Below are 17,185 nucleotides of genomic sequence, written 5' to 3'. Positions count from 1 at the left end.
TCCTCATACGCGAAGCGGCACTTTTCTGGCTTTAACGTGAGTCCGGAGGTTTTGATTGCTTGAAGAACTGTTTCAAGGCGCCGCAGGTGTTCTTCGAAGCTTGAGGCAAACACAACGACGTCGTCCAAATAGACGAGGCAAGTCTGCCACTTCAAGCCTGCCAGTACTGTATCCATGACGCGTTGGAAAGTCGCAGGTGCCGAGCAAAGACCAAACGGCATGACCTTGAACTCAAACAGTCCGTCTGGTGTTATAAAGGCCGTCTTCTCCCGATCCCTCTCGTCGACTTCGATTTGCCAGTAGCCGGTTTTGAGGTCCATCGACGAAAAATACTTTGCATTGTACAGTCGATCCAAGGCGTCGTCAATCCGTGGGAGGGGGTATACGTCCTTCTTCGTGACCTTGTTGAGGCGACGATAATCGACGCAGAAACGTAGGGTTCCATCCTTCTTCTTCACTAACACCACGGGGGACGCCCACGGACTCTTGGACGGCTGGATGATGTCGTCGCGTAGCATTTCGTCGACTTGTCGCCTTATGGCCTCGCGTTCGCGCGCCGAAACTCGGTACGGGCTCTGACGCAAAGGGCGGGCATTTTCGTCGGTTATGATGCGGTGCTTGGCGACAGGGGTTTGTCGAACTTTTGACGACGACGAGAAGCAATCCTTGTATTGCAGGAGCAGAGCTTTTAGTCGTTCTTTCTTATGCCTGGGAAGGTTCTGATTGACGTCGAAAGTTGGTTCAGGTATTATAGTCGTCGTTGCGGGTGCACTGGAATCCGTGAAGGCGAAAGCACTGCTGGCTTGTACTATTTCGTCGATGTAGGCGACCGTGGTGCCTTTGTTAATGTGCTTGTATTCGGAGCTGAAGTTCGTGAGCATCACCGTTGCTTTCCCTGCACGTAGCTCAGCTATGCCTCTAGCGACGCAAATTTCACGGTCGAGCAGTAAGTGATGATCGCCCTCAATGACGCCCTCCATGTCTGCAGGCACTTCGGTGCCGACGGAAATCATTACGCTGGAGCGAGGCGGAACGGTGACTTGCTCTTCAAGCACATTCAAGGCATGGTAACTTATGCTTGTATGCGGTGGTATCGCGTTGTGCGTTGAAAGCGTTATCGACTTGGACCTTAAGTCGATGACTGCACCGTGTTGATTTAGAAAGTCCATGCCTAGGATGACATCCCTGGAGCAGTGCTGCAGGATTACGAAGCTCGCCGGGTAAGTGCGGTTGTTTACCGTGACTCGCGCTGTGCAGATTCCAGTCGGCGTTATTAGGTGGCCTCCCGCTGTCCGGATATCGGGTCCTTGCCAGGCTGTTTTCACCTTCTTCAACTTGGCGGCGAACGGGCCACTGAAGACGGAATAGTCGGCTCCAGTGTCGACGAGAGCGGTGACGTTATGGCCATCGATGAGCACGTCTAGATCGGTAGACCGGCGTCTGGCGTTGCGGTTAATTCGTGGCGTCGGATCACGGCTGCGTCGGCTTGCTCTGCTGCTGCTACGTCGCGTCGGAAGGTCTTCTTTCGGCGGCGAAGTGTTGTCAAGGCTGTTGCTAGGCGGCGTGCTGATATCTTGTCGTGATGAATCGCGAATCGTCGTCGTCGGCGGCGTCGGAGGATCTTCGGCATTGCGTCGTACAGCAACCGCACCTCCATCGGTTGCTGCCTTTAGTTTCCCGGATAGGGGCTCACGGACCGGCCCCGGGCTGGGCCAGTGTATGGTCGGCGCTGCGGCGACAGGTAACGTCCTGGTGACGGCGAGCGTGAGGGTCGTCGTGGTTGCCACTGGGCTCCGGCGAGGTAGTCGGCAATGTCACGTGGCCGCTCGCCAAGCTGTGGACGCGGCGCGTTGACGGCGAACCCTCGTAGGCCCATCTCGCGGTATGGGCATCGGCGGTAGACATGACCAGCTTCCCCGCAGTGATAGCAGAGCGGGCGGTGGTCGGGGGCGCGCCAAATGTCCGTCTTTCTCGGGTAGCTGCGCTGGGTGACGGGCGGGCGTGCTGGCTGCGGCGGCGGTGGTGGGCGACGGAACTGCGGCGTTACTTGGCCCTGGTGCGAGCGTGAAGGAGGGCCTTGACGACGGGCAACGGCGGCGTAAGTCAGCGCTTCCGGCTGGGGTTGCGGCGATTGCGGCTGCACATCAGGAACACCAAGTGAGCGCTGAACTTCTTCTTTGACGACGGCGGCGATAGATGCCACTTGAGGCTGCGACCTGGGTAAGAGCTTCTGCAGCTCCTCGCGAACGACTGCTCTGATGGTCTCGCGCAGGTCGTCGGCGCCTAGAGCTTGAGCATCGGCGTAGTTGGTCAGGGCACGGCGGTTGTATTGCCTAGCGCGCATTTCAAGCGTCTTCTCGATCGTTGTGGCCTCGGAAAGAAATTCGGCGACAGTCTTGGGCGGGTTGCGCATCAATCCGGTGAATAGTTGCTCTTTGACACCCCGCATCAAGAACCAAACTTTCTTTTCTTCAGACATGTCGGGGTCGGCGTGGCGGAAGAGGCGAGACATCTCCTCCGTGAAGATCGCGATGTTCTCGTTCGGCAATTGCACCCTGCGCGATGTTCTCGTTCGGCAATTGCACCCTGGTTTCTAAGAGAACCTCTGCCCTCTCCTTTCGTACGACACTCGTGAAGGTCCTCACGAAGTTTTCACGAAAAAGGTCCCACGTAACGAGGGTGGTCTCTCTGTTCTCAAACCAGGTCCGAGCAGCGTCATCCAACGAAAAATAGACATGGCGTAGCTTGTCGTCGTCGCTCCATTTGTTGAACGTCGCGATCCGCTCGTATGTCTCCAGCCAGGTTTCAGGGTCTTCAGCCGATGATCCACGGAAGGTCGGGGGCTCCCGAGGTTGTTGCAGCAGGATGGGGGACGCTGGGGCTGCCATTGGGGTCGTTGACTTGGCCTTGATCGCTGTGGTCTTCTCGGGAAGAAGTCCGTACTCCGGCAGAAGTCCTTGCTGCCTACGGCTAGCTCGCTGGTCCTTGGTGACGTTGGCGTTGTCCTCCGGTTTCGGGCTTGGATCGCGGCTTTGCGGGGGCGTTCGCTGCAAGAACGCACTAGCACCTCCACCAGATGTCACGTAGTAGTGTCGCTGAAGAAAACAGTCGTAAAACTGTGTACGACGAAACTGGTTGTTTATTGGGCGAACCTGTGCCCACAAAAGCAAGGTACACTCAAAGCACAACGATAGCGGCGAACACAGTCGGCGATCGTCGAAAATCTGATCAGCGGCGAAACGCGTCGGCTTTTATACCTGAGTCATCGAAGGTTCCAGATTAATCCCTGATGCCCGCGTGTCTTCCAGAAAGTTCTAGACAATTCGCGTCGCTCATACAATCAGATTACATGGGCGTCGGTGACCACAGACGACGGATAGAAGCATCGATAACGTCCGAGAAGCTTCCAATGCAGGCGCGTCCTGCGCCGAGCGATAACGTTTAACATTTGTCAGCCAATGTTGAAAGCGGCCACCAGTGAAAGATAAACATGTGTACGTGTCAATACTCAAGTGAACTTTGCGAAGTTGGGTACGATGTGGTGGTTGCACAATACTCTGCTCGTTACTTGTTTGCATCTCTTTTTAGCGATACCGCTACAACCACGTCGCACATGTTCTCGACAGCCCAGACACAGCGAGAAGAAAGTTGTTTGAAGAAAAGTTTAATGAACCGACAAGGTGCTGCTCACTGAAGTTGAAGTTTATTATTATTATTAGCAAAGTAGCAATACATAAAATGAAGGAGACGTTTTACAGACTAGGGTCCCATAGTCCGAAGACTGTAGGGGGACCCACGATGAAGGAAGCATGTAAAAAAAATGCAAAGGCAAATGGCAAGACAATATAGTATAAATAGAATAATATTATACAAAAGCTATAGCAAAACAACAAAACGATAAAACATAGTAATAAATACTACTAAATAATACAATTGCTACATCACAATTCAAAAAGGACAACATAGAATGATTATGACGATAGAAGGTGTAATTTTAAAGTTTTTTTGAACGTGTAAAGGTCAGTTAAAGACTTTATATTGGGTGGAATAGAGTTCCATAATGAAATGGCTGTGAATGACAACGATTTTATGCCGTAATTAGTGCGAACTCGGGGAAGTAATAAACTTCCTTCTAATGCGAAGCGAGTGCGGTTAGTGTTTTTTAGTAAGTCATAGTTGATGAGATCAAAAGGCAGCCGATGGTTAATAATATTAAAAAACAAACAAGTACAATGAAATTCAAATAACTTACTAATACATAAAATATTATATTGTCTAAGCAATGAAATAGCGTTAGAACGATGAGGGCTGAAAGTGATAATGCGGATGGCTTGGTTCTGTATGTGTTGCACAGATGAGATGTACGAATGATATGTGTTTGCCCAGGTAGTTATACCATAGTTTAAGTGACTATGAACAAATGAGAAGTAGAGCGATAATAATGCATTAGAGGAGAAATATGGCCTAGCTTTAATTAATGCCCGAATACCAAAAGCAGTCTTTTTCTTAATGTCTGACAAATGTAGACCAAAATTAAGAGTTATGTCTAAACGTACTCCGAGAAAAGAAACAGAATCGCAAGCATAGATAGTATTAGGACCCATTGTTAGAGCAGCAGAAGTTAATAAATGCTTTTGAGGAGATCTGAAAATCATAAACTGAGTTTTAGAGGGGTTTATAGTTAGGTCATTGTTGTTACACCATGAAACTACATTGTTGAGTACAGAGTTTAGTTTTCATATTAAAGATTGAACTGTTTTGGCCTTACATGATACTGTGGTGTCGTCAGCATACAACACGCAGTGTGCAGAACTTATGACATCAGGGAGATCATTTATATAAATAATAAATAGGAGAGGACCAAGAATGGACCCCTGCGGAACTCCTTGATTAGTAATCTTAGCGTTAGAGTAAGAGCCACCAGTGAAGACCACGTTTTGTCGGTTAAATAGGTAACTCTTCAGAAAGTTTAAAAGCGGTCCAGTAATACCTTAGGAATCTGGCTTATTAAAAAGAATGGAGTGATTGAGCGTGTCGAAGGCTTTGGTTAAGTCCAAAAATACTGAACCCGAAAAGTTACCACTATCAATGGAATGTTTGATGAAGTCAGTCAAAGAAAGCAGAGCATGGTTAGTGGAGCTTCCATGACGGAAACTAAATTGGGAAGGCTTTATAACATTAAATTTCGAAAGGTAAGCATTAAGACGCTTTACGAACAGATGTTCAATTAGTTTACTTACTTAATGATGGAAGAATAGATATAGGCCTATAATTTTTCATAGCATCTTTATCACCTTTCTTAAAAATTGGTATGACCTTAGCACGTTTTAATGAGTCAGGAAAAGAACCTTTAGAATAAATGAGATTGATTATATGGGTTAAGGGCTGAGAAATGAAATGAGCAACCATCTTTAAATGATGTGCACAGATGTTGTCCAGACTGGGAGAAGTATTTTTAAGATTGCGAATAGCTGATACTATTTCGTCAGAGGAAGAGGGAAAGAGGAAAAATGAGTGAGGTAAGCGCGGCAAATTAGGTGAAGGAACATTGTTTGAACAGCTGGATGGCAAACAGAAATACTCAGAAAACGCATTAGCAATGTCGTCAGAGTTACAATAAGTAGCGTTATGGTGAGTGATTTTCGTTATGAGCGGGTTGATTGCAGGTGAATTTAAGAATTCATTAAGCAGTTTCCACTGCCTTTTAGGATTATTTTTATTCTTTATAAATTCTTCATTATAATAGCGTTTCTTGGCGAGTTTTACCAAAGAGTTAAGAATGTTACAATAACCTTTATAGCGAAGTGCCAAGGCATTATTAAAGGGTTGTTTCTTCACTTTCCTATAAAGATTATCCTTTTTTCTGAGACTCGTTAATAAGGCAGAGGTCATCCAAGGGTTTTGAGGCTTTTGGTACCTCTTGTTATAAGCAATGGTATGAGTGCCAGAAGAAACAGCTTCTGAGAATAAAGAGGAAAATGTATCGACTGCTGATTCTGGATCATTTTGTGAGCTAACTTTGGACCAGTCACAGTTTGAAATAGCACGGAAGAAACTTTCTTGGTTAAAGCGCGTTGCAGTAAAAGCTGTGTTGATTCGAGCTACAGGGCTATCAAATGTGATGAAGATGGGATAATGATCGGTAATGTCGACATCAACTACTCCGGACACTTGAGGACTAAAGTTAGAAAAAGCATGATCTAAAAGAGTGTTAGTGCCACGTGTGTTGGATCTAGTGTGCGAGTCAATGAGGCACATTAACCCATACCCTAGAAGACAATCATTATAAGCAATGGTACTATTCGATTGAGAATCTAATAAGTAAATGTTGATGTCACCTACCAACAATATGTTTTTGTTCTCTAATGATAGATTGTTTAGGATGGTCTCAAGAGCCGATAAGAACTGAGTAAGTGAGGAAGAAGGTGAACGATAGATGCTAGCAAGTATTAAATTTTTTTGATTATGTGTAAAATGAGGCTGCTGAATTTCTATCCAAACCGATTCACAATATGGAATGGCAATGGAGAGATCCGTTCTGCGACTATAATTAATGCCAGGAGAAATGAAAATGGCTGAGCCACCATGGGCGTCAGACGCATGGTGACAGTACTCAGATTTGTACGACGTAAAACCATATAGATCAGCATCGTCATCCGAAAGCCAGGTTTCTGATATACATATCAATGAAAAAGGGTGTCTCGTAGAGTGAATGAAATCACTAATGTTATTGTGATTTTTTCGCAAACTACGTGCATTGAAATGAACTAGAGAGCAATGTTTGTCAGAAAGTGATGAAATAAATTCGTCAGCAGAAGAGGACATGATTGACAAGTACTCGACAAGGACAGTAACCAACTTGGGTTTCAAGTTGGGCAGCTCTGCATGTGGGGTCCTTGCCAAATTTTGTCCCCGACGTGTCTGAGGTTAGATCAAGCACCGCATTGCAGAGAAGGCGCAAAAATAACACGAGAGACATGGGGAGGAATGAATTGATGCCCAACTTTTTGTTTATTTGACATGCCGGCAAAATGAAGTAGACGGGGCCACGACAGGCATGGGGGAGCGGGGATGAAAGAGGGAGGGAGTAGGGGGGCTGAGCACTGTAAAGGAAACTCCAGGGGGGGATTGAACTCCCCGCCTGCCTCCCCGGTCCGGAGTCCCTACACCAGTGGCTCTTTTTCCATCTGGATGTCCTGTTGTATGTCATGCTAAAACACTGATGCTGGCACTTGTTACGAATTATTTCAGCGAATCGATATTTAATTGAATGCACTTTTGAAACAAGTCCTTTGAGAGAACTGGAATTACGTATCAGTGAATTCGTATTTGGCAGCACTGGCACATTCTGAGTAGTGCTGTGGCTCTTCTTTCCTGGCAGTGCTGCATGATCTGCATGGCTTGCCGAAACCACCTGTGGATCCCGACATTGAACAAGTGGGCACCGTGCCCATCTTCGAAGAGTTCTTCCGCAAGGAGGTGCTTGGCGTGCCAGACGAATTCCAGCCCAGCGATGCCAACCTCGTGCTGCCCCTGCTGCCACCCAATGAGGTACGTTTGTTGAATCCTCATTACTTGCTTGAAACAATGGGTGGCAGAAGAAAGACAGATCGAGAAGCTCCTTGCAGGCTCTGCTGTACTATTTTGAAATGAAGGAATTTTTACAACGCTTCTCTGGAAGACAAGACCCACACATGTCTGTATCTTATCAGTACACATGTCATGGAACATGTCAAGCCACTACACAAGTTTGTTGCCCATGGCTATCATTTGAGCCACAGTGAGTCTGGCTCTAAATTTTCTGTGCAAGAACAATAGTTTTGGATCATATGTTCATGACCGCATGGCATGACTGTATGCTGTTTAGAAAATGTCACGGGGCTCCTTTACTGTCACCCTTTGTGTTGTGTGCTTAGCTTTTCGTGGTGTTTACTTCACAACACAAAATTTGTAATGTGTAGGTTTGGACACACAGAGAAAGCTATCAGTTAATGTCTGATATTGATGGAACATGGTTATAACGGCGCATATGAGGACGGACGGACACAGAAAGAATGGGTGGAGGACAATTGTTGAATCCTCTTTCATTCTTTCTGTGTCCCGTCCTCACGCGTGCCGTTATAATCATGTTCCATCAAGCCACCAGCCAACTAGCCTATCTAAGTCTCTTAATAATGTCTCATAATTTTGAAGTGAATAGATGGTGGGGTGTGCAGAGAAGCAGAACACATTGAAGCTGTTTGATCTTTAAAGAAAAAGCAAAAATAAAAAAAGAACCGTCCTGTTAAAACGTGCTTCCCTCTTGTAAAGCTTATTTGCAATTTTTTGCCAGTACAGACTGGCAGGCAGAGGTCTAGTTCCACATGCTAAACCTCCACTAAAATGAAGTCTTTGGGGCAGCAATTGGACCTTGTTGTAAGCGTATTTTGAGAAAAGTGAGGAGATGTTAAAAGAAAAATTGGAATTTGTGAAGTACATTCCAACAGTGTGAAAGCTTGCAAAACCTAATACAGTAGACTTCCTTTAAATTTGACTGTGGGTAATTCTGTTTTTTCACTTGTTCAATCCCGACTGAAGGTTCTGGCCGAAATTAGCCTTCGCTAGATAGTTCGAACTTGGCTGGTCACCACGCTCGTGCCCGACCTCAATGGTGACCACAATGGTCATCCCAATAGCGGCCGTGTCCATATTGGTGACATTTGGGAGACAGTCAATGCATCGAACACACGTCCTCTCCTGTCAAGAGATGCCTAGTTTTGGCCTGCCCCAAGATGATGTTAAAGTGAAAATGGTAGTTAACAATTAATTATTACTGTAATTATTTGCTTATAACACATACCTTATTTTTGAGCGAGAATTCTTCCAAAAATTGCTCGAGCGGTGCAGTCCAATATGAATCCAAAACCACATTTTCAACAGCCTACCGTCAGAACCAGCCTAGCTAATGTCATCACCATTGCCATCACAAGATGGCGACAATGAATGGCGACCATGAAGGAAGGGAAATACTGAGTAGGGGCCCTGACGTCACTCTTTGTGAAGCAATGTGACGCTGGAAGTTGGCGTTATTCCGCCATCTTGTCGTGGCAGATTCTCCTCTCTTGTTCACATTTCTCGCTCAAGCGCACGTGCTCCACGGAGATCCTAAACCGAAAGATGTAATTGCGATGTATCATTTCATAACGGTTGTCGACGTCATGTTGAAAGAATTTGATAATGAACTTCGCAAATTCGACCGTGCGGTCGAATTTGCTGCTTTTACCGGCTTCTATGAAAATAAAGATGCTTTATCAGCCCAGCCAACTGAACTGTTCTCACCAACAGCAGGTACCGGCCACTGCCCAGTTCTTGCGTCTTTTTAAATCTATCACCTTCATCGCTCGCTTCTGCTTGGACTTCGTAGGGTTCTCAGACGGATTTGCGATCTAGACGCCCGGCGCTACGAAAAAAGTCTATGCATTCTGACTTTAAATGGTACTCTCACAAATGGTAATATTTAAGCCCTCCTGCACAAGGCTTGCAGATAAACTTTTTCTGGACTTGAGACAAAGGGTGTGCAAACTCTTTCTGTTGCCAGTCACATGTGTTTATGGAAAAGGTGACTGAATTGAAATAATGGTTTTCTCTATGTTCAAATCGTATTAGCGATGCAATTTGGAGAAACTGCTAAACAAATTTATTGTGCAAACTGGATTTTGTGAATTGTTCGTTTCTTGCTCCTGGTGTACTTTGCAATTTCACTTCCACTTGTACCTGTCATAAATGCCTTTAAGTATTTTTGTGCAGTAATTTTATTTAGTTTCAAAAAGATTAATTTGACCCATGTGCTTCCGTGAATGGTGCGCTGTTGCATGAATGCAGCGCTTTGAGCGCTACTGTAAATGTCAACGTGTACATCTAGGTCATGAAACACTACAGGTGGGTAAGCAGGCATCGTGAATGCCAGTGTCGAGGGCAGCAAAATGAAGCAAAACTCCACCGGCACACCTGTATGACCCTCGAAAGCGCTCTCCTCAAACGAGCTTGTGCTGTCGCGAGTACTGCGAGAAACAAGTAACAGTTGAGCAACGTGAGTTTTAATATGTACAAAAGCAAGTTGTTACTGAAAGCAAAGTTCTAAAGCCAGGATTATGCATTCTTGCATGACGTTCTACGTTATCATCGTTACTTATTATCACCCGCGGTCAAAAGCAGGAATACTGCACAACTGTCACTGACCTGCAAGGCGTTCATTGTACAGATTCTGAAACACAGTTTCATTCTAGAATGGCACGTTAGTATGCTTCCACCGAAGAGGGCAAAATTTCCCGCAGATATTCCTTAGCCTGTAGCCATTGCCATGGCACGGTGCATTGCATACACCGTTGCATGTGCATTCATCTCGCGCGTTGGAGTTCCTTTAGTCCCACCTAGTCACAGCAACATCCGGGAGAGCATGGTCCAGATGAAATTGCGGAACAAAACACAGAGACTAATGCAAACCTGCCCACACGACGTCTTTGCCATGGTACGAAACCTACGGCACAACACATAAGAGCGCACGCACCATAACAAAGCCGCCATTGTGCCACGACAACATGGCCGCGATAGTGCAAAAATCGTGAGAAAATAAAGAAAAATACCATGACTACGTTACTTCCTCCACACTTTTCTCCTAGCGCACGGAGGGTAGGGCCTCTCCTCAGTTTTTTTGTTCCTCCATGATGGCGACAGAACCAGAGGGGACCACTATACCGTTGGCAATTGTTGCGGAGTTGTTTGATAAATACTTAATATCAAGTGCGGTATGGACTGTACGAAGGACAACATGTTATGGTGGTTCATAGCATGCAATAAAGTGTCTGAGAGTGATGACAATGTACAATAAGTACAGTCGAATCTCAGTATAATGAACACGGATATAACAAATTATTGGATACAGCGAAGTAAATTAAATATTTAGATGGTCAGCTAATTTGTGGGAAAGCTTTTTTTTGTGAAACTTTAGTCCAACCTATCAAGCCCTGTGACATGGTTCATTTCTAGGTGAGATCATCTGGCAGTGCCAGGTATGCCCATTGCAAGTTTAAAGAAGCATTGAGAAAGCTTTTTTGTCCACCTTTTTTGCAGACCACAGTGGCTACCTATGGGCGACTTTTAGATCGCTATGCCAATGGCAACCTCGCCGATTCCTTGCCAGCGCTGCAGGATAACTCGTCGTTTCCCGAGCTCTCGGCAGCTCTCGATGCAGACAGCGTCGACGACATCCGCTGCACTGAGTGCACGTCCAGGAGCCTTCTGGAAGATGGCCTCCTGTCTGCCGGCAGCAGCACTTCGCAGCAGTCATGCAGTCGGTGTGAGGAGCTGCGAGCCACCCGAAAGAACTACGACGTGCTGCAGGCACGTTTCATTTCGTACTTTTTCTGGCCTGCGCTGATGGACACTCTGAACGTTCCCGAGACGGTGGAGCTCCCACCAGACACTCAGAAGAAACGTAAGAAGTACTATCGCGCAAAGTCCAAGCTGAAGAAGCCATGGGTGAAGGAGAAGTGGAAGGAGCGCAAGCGACTGGCTGCAGCGGCAGCGGCAGCTGTGTCTGCTGCCACATCGGAGCAAAGGGCACCAGACACAGAGGAGGCCACTGCAGAGGAGGCAAAGGGCACTGCAGAGGAGGCCGACACTGCGCTGGCCTCTAGCGCACCCAACTCTGCCGTGGATGCATAGGCTCACTTGCATGCACCAGCTGCTCTTCATGTTTGTTTTGTGCCTCTGTATTTAGGCATACAAATTTTGCAATGTAAGGTCATCGTTGTAATAAATTTTCAACTACCGATTTATTTTATTCATGGCTCTCAAAACTTGTAAATTATTTCTTTATTTATTTTAAATACTGTAACTCTTGTTCGGAAATGTGGCAGTTTGGAACGTAGTAAATCTTCATATATATCAGTGCACAGGAGTTAAGAAAATACATGCATAATTTGTCATACAATGATAAGCAGACACTTTCAGGTGCAGAGTAGAATATTGAACAGGTCGAAAAGGCAATATCGGCAAAACAGCTAACAGAAAAAGAGTAAGCAAGGAGATATAACAATCGTCTAAGAAAAGTTAAATGCTGACTTTAAGACTACTAAATGTATGTTTCCATAAGGGCTGATTTTTTTTACCATACAGCATTTTAAAAAGTTGCCTGTGGCACATGTCGACATTGTAGTCCTTGAGATACATTACTTAGGCAGGAGACATTACACAAAAAATCAAAATGCTTAATTGACTAATTAACACATATTGTAGTTAGCTTCCTAATTAATTACATTACTGCACATATTTACAGCCGTCAACACTTGTGTGAAAATGCACTGTTCTTCCTCTTATTCTTTTAATGAAAACATCGTTTTCTTTTAATGTAACTGGGAGCAAATGTATTTTGTCCCCAACTCTGCAATTAATAGCACAAGACTGGTGTCATGCTGAAAATTTGTTTCATGTGAGTACCCCTTGCGAAATCAGTGGCTACAATTTGTAAATTGCAATATGTGCCGAAAAGTAATTAATGAAAAATAATTTAATTTTTGTTAATTTGTTGATTATGCATTTTGATTTCTCGTGCAAGTAATGTCAGCATTTGAGTAATACAGCTCTATGATTAGATTTATGCTATCTGCCACAGGTGATTTTTAAAAATTCTGAGTGGTCAAAAAAAAAAAAAAAACGCCCTGTGTAACCACCACCAAGGTGAATGATAATGTTCACCACATTAAAAGGAAAGTATAATCCAGGTGTGAGGGAAAAAAGAAATCTAGTTGAGCAATTAAAGGCAATAAGGACAGGCAGGTATAGCAATCATCCCAGAACTAGAATTAATAGAATGGTTTAAACGTGGTTAGAAACAAAAAAACACAGAACATGTTCACACAACATGGACTAAGGTAGTAAAAAAAAGTATATATATGCCATCTATTTGCGCCATTTGTGAATTAATGCGCTTATTTCGAGTTCATACATGTGAATTGTGAATGTAGAAGTTGGTTTCCACCTTGGGGCTTATCATTATAACTATGTATTTTTGGCTTGCTATCTAGCTTCTCAATGCACAAAAACTTCTAATATTGAAACCAATGTGAAATTATGAATTCACACTGCTTGTCATTTTGGAGTGTTTGCAGACTGTAATCAAATTTTAAAACAATTGCTGCTCTATAGAACACCACACTATGCTTCACAAGTCACTTAAGAGCACTTTATTCATATCCCAATGCTCTGACCCAAAACAAACAAGCAAGTATGTTAACAGGCACATCAACAGCCACGACTAATAAATGCAAAATATTAGGGAGTTTTAGAATAGGGACAACCAAACTTCGGTCGCCCCAGACCGTGAACACTTTGTGTTTCTGGTTTACAAAGAACGAAACCCATTCAGAGCGAACTCCTTGTTTCGGAATTACGTTTGTGTTGAGCGCTTGCTGTGCCTATATGGCTTCTGAAAGAACTTTTAAAATCAGTGCTTCATAAATAAAATAATTAGTAATTACAATATAAAACATGCACTTGTTAAAGGTTTAACACTAAAGGCGAAAGGTGACAACTGGTTGATTCACATTTATGCAGTAATGGTAACATTAACCTGATAGATTGAATAAATGTGATAGGACAAACGCTGATGGCGTTTGTTCTAGTACAGTCTTGCGTTTATCCTGTCACCTTTCTGGTGTCCGTCATGTTAACGCTGCTGTTATTGTTTTAAGTAATAATTGTCAAGGAGGCAGAGCTTAGCTAAACTTGTTTTTTGTATGTTCGCCTCCAAGGGCAATCTTGTTTTTTTTTTGTCTGAAGCAACTCAAAGCAGCTGCCATCATCAGCCTAGGCATTGTAAATACAAACGCCTGCCGAAAACATCCCTCTTTAGGCGTACAAGCTCTCGACTAACAATCTCAAAAGCTGCGGCAATTTATCCTTCAATCTTCCTCATCTATGTGAAATGAATGAAAGCAATGGTGTTTGTCGGCATTTGTCATGAACGTTAGCAGTTGCAGAGAAATTAAATCGGATTTGCTGCCTGGCAGGAGCCATCACTTTGATGGGTAATATGCTTCTTTACACAAAGTTTAGGGGCGCTAATGGGGCACCTCAGGGCCAACATTAAACCAAAGAACCGGTTTGTGTTGAGCGCTTGCGCAGGGGCAAGACGCTATTCATTAGTGGCGCCCTAGAGTTGGGTGCCCCAATTCTAATACTGCGACGACTGCTTGAAATCGCTTAAAGAAGGAGCTTGGTGTTGGACATGAAAAAAAGAAGTCACACTACCAATATACCAACTCATATTTGTGTAATTTTGCAATAAAGTATTCAACTGTCTCGGATAAAGTGGGTAGACCGCAGGAGTAGCACAGGTCGGCCGAATTGTTCAGACCACAATTATTCTTGTAGACATGGGCGCTCTCATGAGGGCTTGTCCTTACGAAGGCATCCTCACCTTCATCTGCCCTCCCCGTCACAGAGTGAAACATTTACCATAGTAAACGAACAAAAATAAATCTCCCTCCCTAACCACCACCCTCACATTTTCAGACTAGGATCCCCACCTCGCCTAGCTCACCTGCCCTGGGCAGGTGAGGTGGGCAGCTAGGTGAGGTGGGGATCCTAGTCTGAAAATGTGAGAGTGGTGGTTAGGGAGGGTAAGGGAGGGAGATTGATCTTTGTTCGTTTACTATTGTAAATGTTTGTACATCATCGAACCGCCTACGAGCTACTCTACCCATAAATTATTCCATTGTTGTCGTTGATAAATCGCACAAGTATGCAGATTCTTTCAGTTTTGCTGCTTGCGTAACGTAAAATATTTGGTTATTGTATGAACTTGGCGATTGTTTGCTCCATGCACACTATTATTTAAGTGCAGGAAATTTTCTGCACATATTTTCTTAGAATATATATTGGGGCTTGTTTGGCTTGATTTGTCTACTTGTCCAATCACAGCAGACTGCACTTTGTCTTCATTAGCAATTGAAAAGCACCTTACTTCGCACCCACCAGCGGTGCAATGAAATACGAGGGCGCCATCTTCCAGGAGTGCATCACTGATGTGGTATGGGGGATGACACGGCGCGCTCGTCATAGTTTGGCTGCCAGCGCTCAAATAAACCGCTGCACGTGCACCCTTCAGCAGATTTCTTTAAGTGCCTTCAAAACAGGGAATTTGGTAAGTACCCACTCAATTAAAATTTCGCCAACAATTACGATACTGTTCATGCGAAATTTGAGTGCAGCATACGTGCTTTCATTTCACGGTATATTGGCTGGCGCGAACAATAGGTCTCGTGCAGCACGTTGCAAACGGAGCCAAGTGTGGCGTGACTGCCTTGCTAATCTGGAGGTCGCAAAAGCTAGCGTGTGGGTGACGCGTGGGCGCGATTCACTGAAGCTGCCGCCGAGAAACCTCCCTGACGACGCGCGATACTCTAGCGCCATCTCTTAGGCATTGTCGCCGCACTATGCTTCTCACGCTTTTGTCCTCCACCTAGTTATTCCAATGTCCCAAAGTTATCCCACACGGACGTTTTTTGGCATACTCGGGAATACTTGACCTCCAATTGAGGCTTTGTCTGAGTTTCCTTGTAACAGAATTATGTTTTCTCACATGTTCGAAGTAAAACTCGATGCTGTCATGTCTGCAGCTCATGTACGTCGTAATTTACGAATTTTCAGATGCAACTTACTTCGAAAACTTCAGTTAGTTCAAAAAAATGTGGGCAGCTTGCACTAGCGGTGCAAGGCTGGAGTAAACAGCGGAGCTGGTGATCAACCTAGCATCTTCCAGGTTTTACTAGGCTTGGCTAAGTTGTGCTAGGAAATGCTAAGTGCTGCTGGGCATGGTATTCCAAATTGGCTTGCCACCGACGTGCAGAGTCTTGCTCGGCTGGGCGACAGGCTTCAAGATGAGCGCCTTCTTCTTCGGGTGTCTGGATCTTCTTTGGTCGTCCCATGTCAAGGCTACATGTACTCGCCTCAGAGTCAACGAGAGTTCTGCTGGCGTCGAGGCGGCTCCAAGCTTCGGTCCTCCGGTCCCCGGTGATGTCACGGCCAAGCTGCGCCTCCACACTTGCCGGGGCGTGGCTGATCGAACCTGCTGAGCTGCTGCCAGAGAGCCTGCTGCAGTCACGGACACCGCGTGCGTTTGGTGCAAACGCGGGAAAACGCGAACGGCGTCGGCAGCAGCTCTGCGCGTTGCCTCGTTGATGCTGCAACAATTTCTCTCTCGCTCTCAATTTCTGTTTCTCTCTCCCGAGCATATATAGCGTGCGCATGCTCTCCTTCCCTCTCCTTAACGTCCCATGTCAAGGCAACATGTGCATGGCACGGAGAGGAGGTGAAGCAAACGCCGCTCCGCGAGGTGGTTGCTAGGCAATGCACAGTGTCGTCATCACCAGGAGCAGCTTTTGTTCGCACTATGCAGCGCCATCCAGAGCTTAAACAACTCTGCTGTTAAAAGTCGCAGTTTCGCCTGGAAGGCGAAGTATCGATTGCGATAGCAAATTAGTAGATAGCTATACGAAGCAAGGATAGTAGATTATGGGCCGTATAAGTTGTAAAAATTCGCTTACTATAGCTAAATAGACAAGCATGGTGTCACGCGCGCACAGGTAAACACGAACACATCTCGCTCGATGACCGCGGAAACTCGCTGTGAAAACGCCGGAGTGAGAAGGCGCGCTGACCATCGCGCTGTCTCTTTTCTCCTATCAGCGCAAACTAAACGTCGAATGCGCATCGCATACGAAGCTACTGGCACTCGGCACATGCACTTTGTCCCCATCGCAGATCGCTGTGAAGATAACGGTGGCCGCGAGGCTGTGCTGTGAGCAGCAGCCAACTAGAGTTACTCCACAGTCGATGGAGCAGAACGCACCCCCCCCCCCTCCTGTCCCTCTCCGTCGCCTTGCCCCTGTGCCACGCCAACGCCACCTCCTCACGCGCGAAAGAACGCGCACTGCGCTTCCGACCTGCCTTCCTCCCTCGCGTGCGCTACATTGAGCCGGGATTGCCGGCCCATCCTTGTGCGTTTTCACTCGCACACACAGCGTACGGTGATGATTTTATCGTCGTTGGACTTTATACGGAACCTCACGGCGATGGCGATGCCGACGGCAGAAATGCGCTTGGAGTGTCCATGTAATTTCTATCGCAATAAAATCAACTTGCA

The 17,185-nt window shown here is 45.7% G+C and overlaps 1 protein-coding gene across 2 annotated transcripts in view; it reads left to right on the top strand.

The window, feature by feature from the left end:
• LOC119453416 (snRNA-activating protein complex subunit 4) overlaps positions 1–11,806 on the top strand; it is a 73,604-nt gene extending 61,798 nt beyond the window's left edge. For both annotated transcript variants that reach the window (XM_049668110.1, XM_037715443.2), the window contains 2 exons: positions 7,382–7,551; positions 11,110–11,806. In XM_049668110.1, coding sequence (XP_049524067.1) covers positions 7,382–7,551; positions 11,110–11,703 — 764 coding nt within the window. In that variant the 3' untranslated portion in view covers positions 11,704–11,806. The remainder of the gene's footprint in view (positions 1–7,381; positions 7,552–11,109) is intronic.
• Positions 11,807–17,185: the final 5,379 nt, after the last annotated feature.

This window comes from Dermacentor silvarum, chromosome 5, assembly GCF_013339745.2.
Source record: "Dermacentor silvarum isolate Dsil-2018 chromosome 5, BIME_Dsil_1.4, whole genome shotgun sequence".
Lineage (NCBI taxonomy): Eukaryota > Metazoa > Arthropoda > Arachnida > Ixodida > Ixodidae > Dermacentor > Dermacentor silvarum.
This window is presented reverse-complemented; position numbering and strand designations above follow the sequence as displayed.